Here is a 16,775-nt window from a genome sequence, read left to right on the forward strand (position 1 = left end):
ATTAAAGACTCAGTCGACTGCCAAAGCAATGAAGCGACCCCTCGAGGCAACTGTAGACCTGGTACTTGGACCTTTCACCTTTTGCTTTGCATGTAGCTTCTTTAATTGTACTTGTAGCCACTCACAGAATTTAATTTTGGCTCTTTTTTTGTTGTTGTGAAACCCTGTAAGACACTTTTAATGTGTAGACCTTTTAAGCAGTTACGAACACCTGTGGATTTTCCTAGCTTTTGTGTTTTTGTAGTGTTGGACGTAAAGCTAAAAAATAACTCCTGCTACCACACTACTTCCTTTTAATGTGTTTCCATTTCTTGCTTTTTTTTTTGGTTACGTGCCGTGCATAGAGAAAGTAACGCATTACAATAATACTGGTGCGGACGCGAGCGAGCGCGAGGCTCAGATCTGTGCTTTCTGTTTGTGTCTTGCAAGGCGTTCCCCCACGGCGTCCTCCAGCCCCTACCAAAGAGACCAGCACTTGAGAAGAGCAACGGCGCCAGCTCCCTGTTCAACCCCAGTGTTTTGCACTACCAGCAGGCGCTGGCCAACGCACAGCTCCAGCAGCCCGCTTTCTTTCCCACAGGTGAGCGCTTGCACTCGGGTGCATGCGGCGCACGGATGCCCGCGTAGGTACGCACGGCGTCGTGGGTAGGTTTGAGCGGTCGCATTGATCCCAAGCTAAGGGCCAGGGGGGAAGGACAGTGCTGCCGTAGACCAGAGCAACAAAAAAAGGGATATATTCAGTGGTGGTTCTAGACCAAATTTAGCAGGGGGGCCAGGGTGGGGCCAGTGTTTTTTCACAGAGGCACAGAACAAAAGATTGGGTGAAAAAAAGCCTTAATAGGTCAACATTTCATCGTTTAATATATTAAGTAAGCCAAAGAGCCACTTGTGGCTCTGGAACTGCAGGTTGCAGACCCCTGATCTTTTCTCAATACAGCAGGAGCTTAATGTGAAACAGCTACATTTTTTTTAATTATTGTTATTTTTTATATTTATTTTTAAATTATTTTGTTATTTTATTATTGGGTAAAGCCATAAACGTAAAAATACAACTGATCCAAATGACCTGTCAGTCACGGTATCTTTGTCAGCATTTATCATCCTAAGAAATTTAATATCATGTTTTTAGTACAGGGGCAATAACAGGGGCCAGAAACAGTTCTACAGGGGCCCTGGCCCCTGTTGGCCCCTGTCTAGAACCGGCCCTGGATATATTACCATCGAAATTTCATCCACCCGCTCCATTTTATAGGTCATTCCAAAAAAAAGTAAAAAAATCAAAGCAACTGGACTTGTTTTCCGTAGTTGAAGACGTTTCGCTTCCTCTCCAGGAAGCTTTTTCAATTAAAAAAGTCTGGAGTAACAATCTGGAGTAACAACATTACTCCAGATTGTTACTCCAGATTACTCCAGACTTTTTGAATTTAGAAAGCTTCCTGGAGAGGAAGCGAAACGTCTTCAACTACGGAAAACAAGTCCAGTTGCTTTGTTTTTTTACTTTTTTTTTTTTGGAATGACCATGACCTGGATGACTGAGAATCTTCACCGGTCCATTTTATAGTTTTTTTTTTCCTTGGCGTATGTATTTTTAACATATAAACTAGCTACAAAATGATTCCTACCCCTTAAACATCTCTGCACAGACCTCAAGTTTTATCTGGATTTTATGTCACAGACCGACACATAGTAGTGCAGGACGGCAAAAAAAAGGAGGAAAATAAAACATCGTTTGCACAAATACGTATTTGTATAAAATCCAATGTGGCTCTACATGCAGACACCCTGTACTCTAGATTAAAAGCCGTCAGAAGCCACCTTTGTAGTAGATCAAGACCAAATGTGGGTGATTGCAGGTAGGTGGGAGCTGCAGAGATCCACCGCTCGGGTGGAAGAAACATTTAGTTGTGCGCGCCACACATGCGTCTTTAATACCAAATGTGATTAAAGACTGCTACCTTCATTCCCCATGGCTGCAGCATCCTGCTGTGGGGATCCAGAGACAGGGAGGTTGATCCTAGTTACTGGGAAGATGAGTGGAGCTAAATACAGGTTAGTCCTGGAGGAACACCTAATCAAACGATCTTCAATCTGACTCTAGTTTGAGCTGTTTAGCAAAAACATTTAAGTGTTTTTTACTTGTACAAAAGGTATCACTCTCCTTCCTCTTTAGAATTTACCCAATGTTGTTGGTCTGTGATGTAAATTTCCAATAAAGCCCGCTGAAGTCCGCAGCTGTAACCAAAAGTATAAAAAATATATACTTTAGTGGTATAAATCAGCCGTCTACACTGCAAAAACTGATCTAAAAATAAGTAAAATGTTCTTAAAGTTAATGTATTTATCCTTGATTTGAGCAGCTAAATAAGATTATCTGCCAATGGAATGAGTATTTTGAACCCTAAATTAAGATAATTAGATATCCTACACTTGAAATAAGATGATGGAGATGAATTGTTCCTATATTAAGTGCATAAATCTTATTCCATTGGCAAATCATTTTATGTACCTGCTCAAATCAAGGACAAATACACTCATATTAAGAACATTTTACTTATTTCTAGTTCCGTTTTTGCAGTGTACAGCTAATATGTCAGTCAGTAGCAACAGCAGGTTGTAGGTATTTTATTGTCTCTTGTCTTGAGCTCCCCAATTACTTTATACAATTAAGCTTTAGGTCATATAAACTAATATTTAAAACCCCAGATGTCCGACATATAGAAAAATAAACCTCAACTATCTCAATTTAATCTAAAAGCCGATGGAAAAGTCAACCTCGATGTGCTTTTACTCTGTGTGTGACGCCACAGCTTTATTTACCTTCCCCTTATCTGACCTGAAAGTTATCGAAGTATCCGCGCCTCAGCTTTTACCGAGCAGTTTAGTTCACCGACAGCCGAGATGTAAAGGCAAAACAAGTTAAAGGGAACAGGGTTACTTCTGCGCCCTCCCACAGAGCTTTGTTAACCTCCAGCTCGGGTTGACGATGCCGGACGTAGCTGCAGCGCCGCCCACTAATGCAGGAGCCCCGTCAGGAGAATGCCTCCGCTTGCTTTTTGTCGGCTGCTTCCGTTATTAGCCGGCCTCACTGCTGTAACAGTAGCATCCGAGCTGACTGATGCTCTTTGTTGTTGTCTTGTCTAACTTTGTTGTTCTCCTCCTCCTCAATTAACCCATTTCTTCCCTCCTCTCTCTCTCTCTCTCTCTCTCTCTCTCTCCCTCTCTGTGTGTCTCACTCATTCTCTGTCTTTCTCTGCATAAACACAACAGGGTCAGTGTTGTGCATGACCCCCGCTAGCAGTCTTGGTAGGTCCTGATGTTGCTCTCTCACTCTCTCACACACACGTTGGGGCTGATTTCGGGGGGGATGAGGGAGGGGGGGGGGGGGTCTGCAGCCCTCACAGACGAGGCAGCCCCTCGAGGTGGCGGCGAAACGTTCCTGGGCGTCAACGCGCCTCCAGCGCCTCACGTTCGCCTCACCTGGAGGAGCTGCGGCTTTAAGCTCCTGTTTCCCCACCGGCCGACTCTGTTGCTAACGGCTCTTCTGCTCACGATTAAAAGTGCTGATCCGACACGTTTTGGTTTTGCTGTGCTGTCTTAACCCAGGAAATTTTAAATCAGTTTCCCAGAGAAATTACACAAAACGGCAATCCCAGCGGGGAAAGTTGCAGCGCCTCGCAAAAAGTGTTCACGCCCCTGTGGCCTTTGTCACATTTTGTCACGTTACAGCTACAAACTTCCAGTGTGTTCTCTTGGGATTTGACGCGGCGGATGAACCCGGAGTAGTGCATGATTGTGAAACATCAAATTGTTTAATTTTTTTTAAATTTTTTCAAATTCTTCAAATTTTTTCTAATTCTTAAACTTTTTCAAATTCCTTCACATTTTTTTCAAATTCCTTCAAATTTGTCAAACTCCTTCAAATTTTTTCAAATTGCTTCAAATTTTTCAAATTCTTCTATTTCTTCTAATTCTTCAATTTTTTCAAATTCTTCCAATTTTTTCTAATTCTTAAACTTTTTCAAATTCCTTCACATTTTTTTCAAATTTTTCAAATTGCTTCAAATTTTTTCAAATTGCTTCAAATTTTTCAAATTCTTCTATTTCTTCTAATTCTTCAATTTTTTTCAAATTCTTCAAATTTTTTCTAATTCTTTAACTTTTTCAAATTCCTTCACATTTTTTTTTTAAATTTTCAAATTCCTTCAAATTTTTTCAAATTGCCTCAAATTTTTCAAATTCTTCTATTTCTTCCAATTCTTCAATTTTTTCAAATTCTTCAAATTTTTTCTAATTCTTAAACATTTTCAAATACCTTCACATTTTTTTCAAATTCTTCAAATTCCTTCAAATTTTTCAAATTCTTCTATTTCTTCTAATTCTTCAATTTTTTCAAATTCTTCAATTTTTTTCTAATTCTTAAACTTTTTCAAATTCCTTCACATTTTTTTCAAATTTTTAAAATTTCTTCAAATTTTTTCAAATTGCCTCAAATTTTTCAAATTCTTCTATTTCTTCCAATTCTTAAATTTTTTCAAATTCTTCAAATTTTTCCTAATTCTTAAACATTTTCAAATCCCTTCACATTTTTTTCAAATTCCTTCAAATTTTTCTAATTCTTCTAATTCTTCTAATTCTTAAATTTTTTCAAATTCTGCAATTTTTTCAAATTCTTCAAATCTGATTTCAATGTTTCTCAGCTATTTCTTCTCTTCTGCATGGATCTTCTGCATCTTCTGCTCAAATCATTCTGCAGATTAGCATTCTCACTCGCTGTTACGCAGGAACAGCTTTTTCTAGTTTAAATAAATTTTTTCCACCGTTGCCACATTTATGGGGCAGACAAATAATCGTTTTACAGATATTATTGGTTTAGAAAAATGAAAACCACGTGTCACTTTACCATCACGTCACAATCATGCCCCGCTGTGGGCCGGTTCATCACCTAAAACCTCAATCCGCCGTTGTAACGTGACAAAATTCGATGGAGTTCAAGGAGCCTGACTGTTATTTGCGAGGCGGCAGCTAGAAATGAGTGCTATTAACATTTCCCAGAGAGTTTCCTAGAGTTGCGTGTTTCAGACATGTTGCCCCGGCAGCAGCCATGTGGTGTCTTCCTGCTGTCCACGTCGTCGGGCCAACTCATCTTTGCCCCCCCGCCGACCAAAATTCCCCCGTATCGCATCGCATTTAACTTCTCTGGGAAAGACGTAAAACTGATTTGCACAGACAAATTTCCTTACTTTGTGATTGTAATCAGCTTCTCTCCTCTTGTTTTTTTTTTGTTTGTTTGTTTGTTATTTCCCCCCCCTCCTCTCTCCCATGCTGTCCTTATCTTCCTCTCTTTCTTTCTGTCCTCCTTGCTTTGCATTGTGAATGGTTGCATGCCATCTGCCGGCGTAACCCTAACGATGGCTCGCTGGCCCCTCTCTTACCACATCCACCACCGCCGTCGACACACGCGCCACGACTGTTGCCATGGTTGCCATAATGCTCCACCTACCTGTTCATTGCTACCCCCCCCCTACACCCCCTCCTCCAAAACAAAGTCCCAATGATGTACAGTGCTACGCCTGCTACTGTCTCTGCAGCAACAACTCCTGCCACAAGTGTCCCCTACGCAGCAACAGCACCAGCCAATCAGGTTTGCTCCTTTTAAAGCTTTCTTTCATCAGTCCCCGGAGCTCTGAATAAGTGCTGCCTCCTAATAGTGAGCCGCAACAACCCGCAGCTTTAGCCGTACTCCAATCATCCATGTGGCTGCGCAGGGCGAGCTCACGCTGGCATGAAAGCCAGCGAGTGGGTGTTTTCCACACAATTTAAGGCAGACGGGGGGGGGGGGGGGGGGTGACCGAGCGGGCCTCTGCTCAAATCCACCACGCGCTCCTGGGAAGCACTTCTTCAGAGCTCCCACATTTGCAAGTAGTACTTGTGTTGTGTTGCACCACTTCCTTGGTTTTGTTTTTGCACGTCTAAGCTTTGTTCTCTACTTCTCCTGTCGTCTGAAACACAATGCGGCCTCTCAGCCTGCAGCGGGGGGGGGGGACGGCTTGCTTTTTGATGCAGAGACCACAAAGTTCATTTCCTCGCTTGCATTAAATCAAACTAAATGTTTCCTGTTTTAAGTTGTCGTTTTTAAGCCACTTATAAATAGGGCTGGAAGATCCATTGGTTCCAAAGCTTTAATTTCCAGGCTGATGTCTTGAGATGTTGCTCCAATATTTCTACATAATGTTCTTTCTTCGTCTATTTTGGAAAGTGCACCAGTCCCTCCTGCAGCAAAAAGCTCAACATGATGCCACTGCCCCCCCTGTGCCCTTTCTTTCCTCCAAGTGTTAACAATTGTGGCTAAACACTTAATATTTAGTTTCAGTGGACCACAGGACGAGCTCTTTGTCCCTGAATGCGTTTGCAAGCTGTAAACCTGTAATTTAGTACCAGACAGTGAGAGGAGAAAAAAAAAAAAAAAAAAGGCCTTTTCTTTCCATACACCGTAAATAAGTATCTGGTTTCCTCTCACTGCAAAAACAGAACTAAAAATAAGTTAAAATTTTCTTGAAATGAGTGTATTGGTGCTTTATTTGAGCAGGTAAATAACATTATCTGCCAATGGAATGAGTAATTTTACCCCTAAAATAAGATATTTAGGTATAATGCACTTGAAATAAGCAGATAAGTTCTTCCTATTTTAAGTGCAAAAATCTTATTCCACTGGCAGATTATCTTATTTACCCGCTCAAATAAAGTACAAATACACTCATTTAAAAAAAAAATTAACTTATTTTTAGTTCTGTTTTTGCAGTGTAGAGGAAACCAGATACTTATTTACGGTATTATTTAGTTCTGGTTTTGCAGTGCGCCCGTTTCGCTTTTTCCTGGATGCAGGATCACAGCGAGCGGTAAATCATACGAGAAAACAGACCCAGGCTACGCTTGTTAGGGTGAGACAGGAAAAATAACGCACGTCTCAGGACGGCGGCAGCACGCTGGCCTCGCTCAGGCAGCTGGCAGTCATCTGCTGCTGGATCTGTGCAGAGGTGCTCTGAGGACACACAGGAACGTGCTCCACATGTTAAGCTGCACCAGCCAGGCCCTTGATGTGTGTGCGGCCTTTTCTTTTAGATTACTTTTTTTTTACGATGCTATGACGGCGGTCCGACGTTTAGTCGCAGAAGCCCGAACGGCAACAGGAACGCATCCCTCTCCTCTTCTCCGTTGTCATTAATCACAGCCCCCCCCTTTTTACCCGACGCGGTATGGACCCTCATAGGCCGGCGGCGCGCACACTTCCTGTGAGTCACCGTCTCTTCCTGTAATTGGCATGCAGCAGAAGTAGCAGCAGGAAGCAGAGCCGCTCTTTAAAGATGCATGTGGGACAAGGAGCTGGAAGAAAGGGTGACGTCAGCCTCCGCTGTCTGCCTCCGTCTGCCTCCTCTCCTCTCCGCCCGCCCGGCCGGCAGTCAGGACGCAGTAAACGCACATCATCATCATCATCATCATCATCCTCATCCTCATTATTAGCCGTGCTACATGCAGTCCACGCCTTGTTTACTCCACTGGTCCCAGTCATGTGGGCTTTATCAACTACAGAGCCAGAGCGCTTTTTTATCGACGACTCTTGCTGTTCTCACCGGCCGAAAGCCCCCCCCCCCCCCCCCCCAACCCAGCTGGTTTGAATTTCTTTTTAATTCTGATCCTGAAATATAAATTAGACCGGATGTTAACAAATGTAGATGGACATCGTAAGATGAACATAACTAACGCATAGCCTCCAGTGTGATGCAGACAGGGGGGGCGACAGGTTCAGAGTCTGGTCAACTCACGCCCCCCCCCCCCCCCCCCCCCCCCCCCCCAGCCATTGATGTGACACGACATGAGGGAGCCAATCACGTCATTCCATGTCTGAGCATAATATTAACCACATACTGCCAATGCTGTGTCCCTGGTAACATCCCTGCTGCTGCTGCTGCTGCTGAAGGTGTTTCTGGGGCTGCAGCGCCCTCTAGTGGCAGATCAGACGACTGCGCACAGTTAGGCTCAGCTACACGCACAGGTCGTCTCATGACTCTTAACTGAATCCTCATCTGTGGCATCACCGCTCCGTTTTATGTAACGCAGCGCTTCCTTGTGTGCTGTGGAGCGCTCCCACCACACACCGCGCGTCCTTATGTCGCGTGTGTGTGTGTGACGGGATCAGTGGCTTCTGTCCTGCTGGCTGTGTGCTGTCTATTAGCAGGAACCATGCAGGGCTTTGTTCTGCATTGGCTTTCTGCCTGGGGCCACCAACATGAAGGCAGCCTGCAGCTTCTCTACCTTCACCCCCCCCCCTTACCTCATCTTTGTCTGTTTTCCTTTTTCTTTTTATCTGTTTATGTTTTTTTTGTTTTTGATGCGCTGTGGATCGGTTATTATATTACAGATCAGATTAAGGGTGACCTGGGGGGAAAAAAAATCAGAATTATTGCAAATATGGTGCCTTGCAAAAGTATTAACATCCTATAACACATTTTGCTACGTTACAGTCAACTTTAATGTATTTTATTTGAATTTATTGCGATAGATGAATACAAACATATTATTGTGTAGTAAAAATAGAAAAAAAGTGAAAAGAGGGGCATGCAATTAAATCCAGGAAGCCTTATGCTGCATTCAGACGAAACACGTTCTGAGCATCAAGGGCATCAGGGTTACAAGCAAATTCTATGGAGGGGCTCCAAGACGTCATGCAAATCTTGTGCTGTGCGTTTTGAAGCTTTACGCACGTTTCTTGCTGCGCGTTGGGCTTTATGGGCTTTAAGCGCCTCTAGAGAGCTCAACGCTAGAGTTGGAAAATCTGGACAGCTGGATACAGTTCGTCAACCAATCAGAGAGACTCTATGTGACGTAGTGGCGGATTAGCTGGAATGGGACACCTGCACTGCAAAAACGGAACTAAAAATAAGTAAAATTTTCTTGAAATGAGTGTTTGTCCTTGATTTGAGAACGTAAATAAGATGATCTGCCAATGGAATGAGTATCTTGACCCCTAAAATAAGATAATTAGATATTCTGCCCTCTAAACAAGATGATGGAGATGAGTTGTTCCTATTTTAAGTGCAAAAATCTCATTCCAATTGGCAGATCATCTTATTTACCTGCTCAAATCAAGGACAAATACACTCATTTCAAGAAAATTTTACTTATTTTTGGTTTTTGTTTTAGTTCGACAGAGGAAAAGAACGGGGCAGCTCCTCCCTACACACTGCAAAAAGGGAACTTAAAGTAAGTAACATTTTCTTGAAATTTGAGCAGGTAAATAAGATTATTTGCCAATGAAATGAGATTTTTGCACTTAAAATAAGAACAATTCATCCCCATCATCTTATTTCAAGTGCAGGATATCTAATTATGTTATTTTAGGGGTAAAAATACTCATTCCATTGGCAAATAGTCTTATTTAGCTGCTCAAATCAAGGAAAAATACACTAATTTTAAGAAAATTGTACTTACTTTTAGTTCCCTTTTTGCAGTGCATGAGACACTTTGCCACAGCGTTGAGGCTCTAGAGAGCGCGTCTGACTTTTACGTGCACAAGCGTCCAGGTTGAGGCGTTGCACAACTTTTTGACTCTGAAAAGGCGTTTTGTGTGAGTGCAGATTTACGCTGAAACAAATGAAAGTCCAGTGGAACCAGTTGGAACGCAACGTCCCTGCAGTAAAACGGGGCGGTGGCAGCATCATGCTGTGGGAAGATGGATGAAGCTAGATACAGCGCGATGCCGGAACAACACCGGCCATGATGAGAAAACAAATACTTTTGCAAGGCACTCCTAGTAAGTGTGGAACAGCAGGTTGGTGGAAGAGTCCCAACACTGCAAAAACGGATCTAAAAATAAGTAAAATTTTCTTAAAGTTAGTGTATTTATCCTTGATTTGAGCAGGTAAATAAGATTATCTGCCAATGGAATGAGTATTTTGACCCCTAAAATAAGATATTTAGACATCCTGTACTTGAAATAAGGTGATGAAGATGAATTGTTCCTATTTTAAGTGAAAACATCTTATTCCATTGGCAAATCATCTTATTTACCTGCTCAAATCAAGGACAAATACATTAATTTTAAAGAATATTTTACTTATTTCTAGGTCCGTTTTTGCAGTGAACCCAGCAACAACTAAGACAGACAACTAAGGTTTAGTTTCATCACTGCCTCTCTACTTACCTGTTGTCTTGATGTCTGAGTGTGCCTCAAAAGAAATAATATCAGAGCCGCCGCCACAACCTTGTCAAAGAGCTTCAGATAAGCTGATCCAAACTTACTGGAATCAGCAGGAAGAACAAATACGGTTGGAGCCAAATCCCCACACTGCAAAAACAGAAATAAAAATAAGTAAAATTTTCTTTAAATGAGTGTATTTGTCCTTGATTTGAGCAGGTAAATAAGATGATTTGCCAATGGAATAAGATTTTTCCACTTAAAATAGGAACAATTCATCTCCATGATCTTATTTCAAGTGCAGGATGTCTAATTATCTTATTTTAGGGGCAAATATACTCATTCCATTGGCAAATAATCTTATTTACCTGCTCAGATCAAGGACGAATAGACTAACTTTAAGAAAATTTTACATGTTTTAGATCTGTTTTTGCAGTGCAGAAGCCAAAAGCCATTGTTTAGTTTAATAAATGGCTGATTTTAATTTCGCGTTCACCCAGAGCTGACTTCTGCTTGTGAAGGTTTTGCCTTTTGGACGTAAAAACTAAAACAATCTCCTCCCCTTGTTGTCTCTGTGTCTCTCTGGCTTGCAGATCATCCTGAAGTGAGCGTCAGGAGGGAAGCGGAGTGTCAGGAAGCTGCACTAGGAAGCCCAAAACAGCCCCTCTGTAAATACTACCTTGCCTCTCCCATAGAGGTCCAGCAACCTGCATGCTAAGAGTGTAACACTTCAATTTAACCACAAGAACTGCAGTGCCGGTGTAACACACACACACACAGAAAACAGAAGATATACACATATATTATATATATATATATAAATACTGTATGTATTGTTAGAAAACAGGATACGAACTTAAAAAAAAGTCACAAATATTCTTATGTATTGTGCAAGCATAGCAGATACACTATTTTAGACCCTTTCGCCCCCTTTAGTTGGTTGAAACAGATGTTTGGTTGAAGCAGCAGACTTTAAAGAGCACCACACCTTCGCGTTCGGCTTTCTCCCGCGCTGCTTGAAACGTTAACTATCCACGGCTTGGATAAGGTGGCCCACAGAGCACACGCCCTCCTGAATCGGTCTAGTTTGTTTTTTTTTTTCTCTTTTGTTGCCCGTTGCTGCAAAGTCGACCCGCTCGCCCCTTTATTCGCCGAGCTCTGCTTGTTTGCATGCGGTCAGGACCGGAGAGGCTGACGGCCCGAGCCTGTGCCAAGGGCTGGACAAAGCTGGAGGGTGTAACCTCAGACATACCAAGCCTTGTTTGTGTACGTGCGAGTGTGTGCGTTGTGTGCGTCGTATCAGGAAACTGATGGTCTGCCGGCAGACTGCGACTCTAAGCGAGGACTTGCAAAAGATAGCAACTCCAGGCCTGGTAGAAGAGTTTTATCTCTTTTTTTTTTTTTTTTTTTTTTTTTTTTTTAGGACCAGGGGACATGTGAGGGACTTAAGTGCTAAATCTAAACTTAAAAAAAAAAAAAATTTGAAAAAAAATAACAAAAAAAAAACAAACGGTGCATTTGACGACACTCGTCAAGCAAAAAAAAAAAAAGATGACTTGAACTTGAACTGGAGGGCTATCTGTGACCGTCGGTTGTCCTGTCCAACCCTACTATCACCGATAATCCTGTTTCCATTTTAGAAAACTGTAGAAGTGCCTAAAAAATTTTAAAAGAAGCTCATCGACGACACATTTAAAAGAAAAAAAAAACAAAAACAACAAAAAAAAAAAACATTTCCAGGGGTGGATCGCTAAAGAGTCCCAACCACCACCGGCTGTTAAAACTGTACGGACTCCTTTTTATCGGGGGGGGGGGAAGACGTTTTACGCGTTGCCGGGAGACGGCTTCCCGGCAACCGCTCATTTTACATCACAAGTGACTTTACTGGAAGAAGAGGATTTCACGGGGATCGACAAATCAAAACTAGCTTTGTAGAATGTTTGGTGACGTTCCACGGTGTGTCCGTCGTTTCTCACATCGGTCCCAGCGGTGTACACGAGGGAACGCGAGTGAGAAAACAACGTATTGTAAAACTGTGTAATGTATGTAAAGTGTCTGTTATTTTGAACGTTTCTAGAAAATGTATTTGGACTTATTTAAAGAAGTTGTGTTGTGTCTACTATCAAGGTGTGTTTGAATTCCCGCCTCCCTCAACAAGCATTATTCTTTCTGGGGTTTTTTTGTTTTTTTTTTTAGGCCAAGATCAGAAAAAAATCTAATTTGGATTTTTATTTTAAGCTTTGTCTTTTAATGTTTTACTCCATTTGATCAAAAATCCGACATAATCTCATGGTGCTTGATCAACACTGACAATCCACAATCAAAACAGTTTTTTTTTTTTGTTTTGTTTTACGCACATTGTGCACTGTATGTACCCCGTAGCAACAATAATCTCATAGTGGCCAATAACAGGATTTTGGTCATTTTGAAATGAACAAAGGCCAATAATGTAATAACTTTCCAATATTATTATAAAGCTTTTCAGCAAGTACCCTAACATATGTTGTATAGTGTAATAGGGCACGTTATTGGCATGGCGTTGAAAAAAATCATTTAAAAAGTTAAAACCCTAACTCTCCTTTCTACCACATTTCAGTAAATTATCAAACTACTACCTGCACTTCAAAATAATTATTTAAGTATGCACCCATTTTATGAAAACATGAATAAGACATTTACAAATATTCTACATAAAGGTATTTTACAGCAGATATATTTCTAACTGGCTCTTGAATTTAGGAGGGAGAGTGTTGCACCGTGCTTGTCCTTTAAGAATAAATATCATCCAGTATATATTTTAAAAATCAAATTCCATAAAAATGGGCGAAAAGGTATTTTAATCCTAAGAAATGCAGTCCTATTTATGCATTACTAAATTATCAACTGCAGTTCTTTATTATTTTGTCATTATTTTTGCCTTTCAGGGTGCCCCCATAAAAACTCCTTGGAACCTTGTTACAGAGGAAAGTGCTTATAAATAATATCAGTTGTAATAATCAGACCCATACAGTGTTAATTTTTTAAGATTTATTATATTTTTGTCCTGTTTTTGTTGTAATATAACAACAAATTCTGTAGTTCAGTTCAGCTGTGTTATGTAGACTATTTTGTGTTGTAGTTGTTTAATTTCCAAACAACAAAGGGGCTCGATTTGAACCCCTATAATAGCTCTGCTGCCAACTAGTGGTTAAATATAGAATTTCATGAAAACTAGCCCCTTATTCCCAGAATTTATTTCCATTTGTATCAAAAGTTTCTCTATTGCCGTTAGCCGATGCTAAATTATTTATTTAAATATATCCCATACAGTTGATGTAAATTAGTCACAGGTCTCACCATACAGGACGCCTGAATTAAACTATATTTAAAAAATGTGGTTTGAATGGGAGCAAACATATTAACTGTTAAAAAATAAAATAAAACATGGCCAAAGGGTCTACAGAGGTAACTGCTTTACCACTAGCATGGCAAAATGTTTAATGTCTCAAATTGTTTATTACATTATTGGTTCTGTTACTGTTTAGGACGTTTTAAAATGGTCAAAATGTTATCGGTAGTATTGCGTTATCGGCCATTATTACCTTATTTGTTGCTACGTACACTTTTGTGAAAGGTGGTAAAATGTCCTATTTTGTTGTAATTTATCTTGCGTCGCTCTCGGCGAGGTTTTTGCTCAAAGATGATGTTGTAAACTATTCTGTTTTTGAGATGAATGTAATTTATTGAGCTGCGCTGCGTCTCTGCACGGGTCGGTCCTTTTTTTTCAAAGACGGAAGCCCTTGGTCCGGTCGGCAGAGGGAGGCCGAAGAAGCTCGCCCAACGGCGGAGCCGAAACCGATTCCGGTTCCGTCTCGCCTTTTCATCGAGGATGAAAAGAACATTTTGGGGGTAAAAAAAAAAAAAAAGATGACGACGGTGGCAGCGTTGAGCATAGTACTAGAGTTGCTTGTGTTATTGGAGGAAATAAAGTTTATTGTATAGATGACATTTTACCGACAAAAAAAAAAAAAGTGGGGGGAAAAAAAGGCAAAGAAAATTTTGAAAAAGTTGTACTTTTCACTCTAGTCTGATAGTATTTCATAACAATATTAAGTTGGTGCGGTGGCAACCAAATGTTGCAGTTACTAAAGTTTGGTATTTTTGTAAATGACATTGTTAAGTTGATTTTTGTTTGTTTGTTTTTTGCTAGAACACTGTACACAAGGTAGATTGTAAAGAAGATATGAACATTTCTTAATCTTCAATGAGAATATAACAGTGGACTGATATTTTCATTAGCAAATAACAGCCTCTATACTGACTGTAACACTTCTAGATTTAAAATCATCAATGTTATATAGATTACATATAAATATAAATATATATATATATGTAAGAACTAAATATTCTATAAATTATTAAGTTCGGATGTAAAACTCCTCCCCCGACAAAAGATTTTTAAGTTTCACACTGAGACGTTTTATTTGAAGCGTATTTATCCGTAGATTTTAGGATTGCACTTTTTTTTTTCCACTTCCTTTAGACTTCAAAGGCATCGGTAATTAATTTAACATATTGTTGCATGGGAAAATAATAATTTTCTTTACTTACTAAACGATAACATACTGAATGTTTTTAAAATTAAAAAAAAAATAAAAATGTCTGTACGACCTGCAGCAACCTTGTGTATGGGATCCTTTTCAGATGTAAGGTTTCTTGAAATGTGTTGGCTGTCACTGATGGGATGGTTTAAAAAAAAAGAGAGAGAGAGAAAGAGAGAAATGTAAGCACTTTCTGAGCAGTTGGTCAACTGAGCAGACTCAGCTTATCCAAACACTTTGCCTTATCTTGAGTCCATCGTGCTTGAGGTTTTATGTTTCTAACAGCTCTTATAAATTATAAAAAAAAAAACAATGACTTGAACGGTCTCACTTCTCAAATCCCTTCAGAGGTTCATTTCAAATGTGAGTCTTTATATCTGAGATTTTCTTTTGTTTTCTTTTTTTTTTTTTTTCTTAAAGGATTTAATGTGTGCGTCATAAAGCAAACCGGGAGGACTGCAACCGAGCTGGTCTCCTGAGTCTGTAGTAGCCACGTTTGGTCCCATCGCCTTACAGTGGAGCAGTTTGAGCGTGTAATTCGCAGCTTATGACAGCAGAGGGCGCTACAGAGGAGACCGCAGGTTGCAGCCCTCCTTCACAAAGTTAAACTGACAATAAGACCCTCATTGGATTCATAGTTTTAATGTATTCCTTTTAAATGTATTCTTTTGCATATATTTTGTGCTATTTTATGTTTATATAGTCAGTTGTTTCTTTGGTTCCAGCGAGATAGTGTAAAATTTATTGAGAGAAAGAAATAAAGAAAATGAAATAACTTTTGTTTTTTTGGCTTTGTGTGTCTTTTTATAATGTCAAGATGTTTTCAAAGAGACTTTGGTGCTTAAACTAGAACCATATGAAACCGGCTCGTCTGGAACATCCTTTCTCTGGAATGCCCTTGTTCTGGCGTTTTTCCCTCAAAGGCCCGCTCAGAGCCCCACAGTTGGACCCAAAACCCTACTGCTGTGAAAATAAAAACACGTCCTGCATTGAGTTAGAGCTTTTTGCATTTTGGGAATATCTGAGAGTTCAGCTGTAATGTTGTTTTTAAAATCACAGATTTAAAAGAAATGAAGAGGAGGCTAAAGACTGGTGAGATTTTAGCATTATTAATATTTTAGGATCATTTCCTGTTACCGCAGTAGAGAAAAGTAAAAAAAAAAATATTTGACATATGAGGGGTCATTAATGCCCCAATAGTAATTGTATAATTTGCTTGGGTCTGTCCAAGTGAGCTCACCCTGAGAGCAGACTGCAAGTTACACAAAGAAATCCCCAAAAACCGTAAAATGCCGTCATGGGATCTACAGCACTTCCATTCTATTGTTGATTTTTAAAAAGTGCTTGTTTGTAGAATCAAATAAGATTGACGGAAGAACGCAGAACAGATACGATTTTTTTTAGACAACAATATGTGAACATTTAATAAATAACTGAATATTCAGTTGAGTCTCATATTTTTTTTATCCCAAAATCATGAACTTCACTGTCTTAATTTGTGCGATGATTAAAAAAAATATAGACTTTTTCTGCGTTCGCAGCACTTTGAGATTGCACTGCCTTCAAGTTCATCTACAAAAATGAAATCTAATGTATTCAGCCAAAACAAAAGCAGTTTTCACCATTCTGTCACGCTTTTGCTGAAGATCTACTTGGGATTAAAGTGCAACCAGTTTTGCTGAGATATTTCCGGACTTGCCCCCAAGTTTCTACCCCCTGGTATTTCTCGGCCCAGTCCTAAGCTTTCCACTTTTGTGTTCTGTATCAAGGGTTTTTGTTTTGGAAATAGTCAACGGGGTTCCACGTCATGCGTTGAGGTGAAAAAAAGCTGCTGAGGATTTCTGCAGAATCAAACTTGAGACTACCGTTCGCCTCCTGAGCTGTCATATTCTAGAACAGGGGTTCCCAAACCAGAGACTGGTGATCTCCTTTTAGCGGGTGGGATTATGAGAATAAATTTGTATTTTTATAAGAACTCTTACAAAAATGTATTCCCACTAAGT

The 16,775-nt window shown here is 40.2% G+C and overlaps 1 protein-coding gene across 20 annotated transcripts in view; it reads left to right on the top strand.

Moving 5' to 3' along the window:
- mbnl2 (muscleblind-like splicing regulator 2) overlaps nt 1-15,548 on the top strand; it is a 61,363-nt gene extending 45,815 nt beyond the window's left edge. For 5 of the 20 annotated variants that reach the window (XM_021313355.2, XM_012857267.3, XM_021313357.2 and 2 more), the window contains exons 6-9: nt 8-61; nt 430-580; nt 3,268-3,303; nt 10,786-15,548. In XM_021313355.2, the coding sequence (XP_021169030.1) occupies nt 8-61; nt 430-580; nt 3,268-3,303; nt 10,786-10,910 (366 nt within the window). In that variant the 3' untranslated portion in view covers nt 10,911-15,548. Of the gene's footprint in view, nt 1-7; nt 62-429; nt 581-3,267; nt 3,304-5,546; nt 5,642-10,785 lie in introns of all 20 variants that reach the window. The other 15 variants (XM_012857268.3, XM_012857273.3, XM_021313358.2 and 12 more) reach the window with 9 other exon arrangements.
- The last annotated feature ends 1,227 nt before the right edge of the window (nt 15,549-16,775 follow it).

Source organism: Fundulus heteroclitus, chromosome 24, assembly GCF_011125445.2.
Source record: "Fundulus heteroclitus isolate FHET01 chromosome 24, MU-UCD_Fhet_4.1, whole genome shotgun sequence".
NCBI classification, from domain to species: domain Eukaryota; kingdom Metazoa; phylum Chordata; class Actinopteri; order Cyprinodontiformes; family Fundulidae; genus Fundulus; species Fundulus heteroclitus.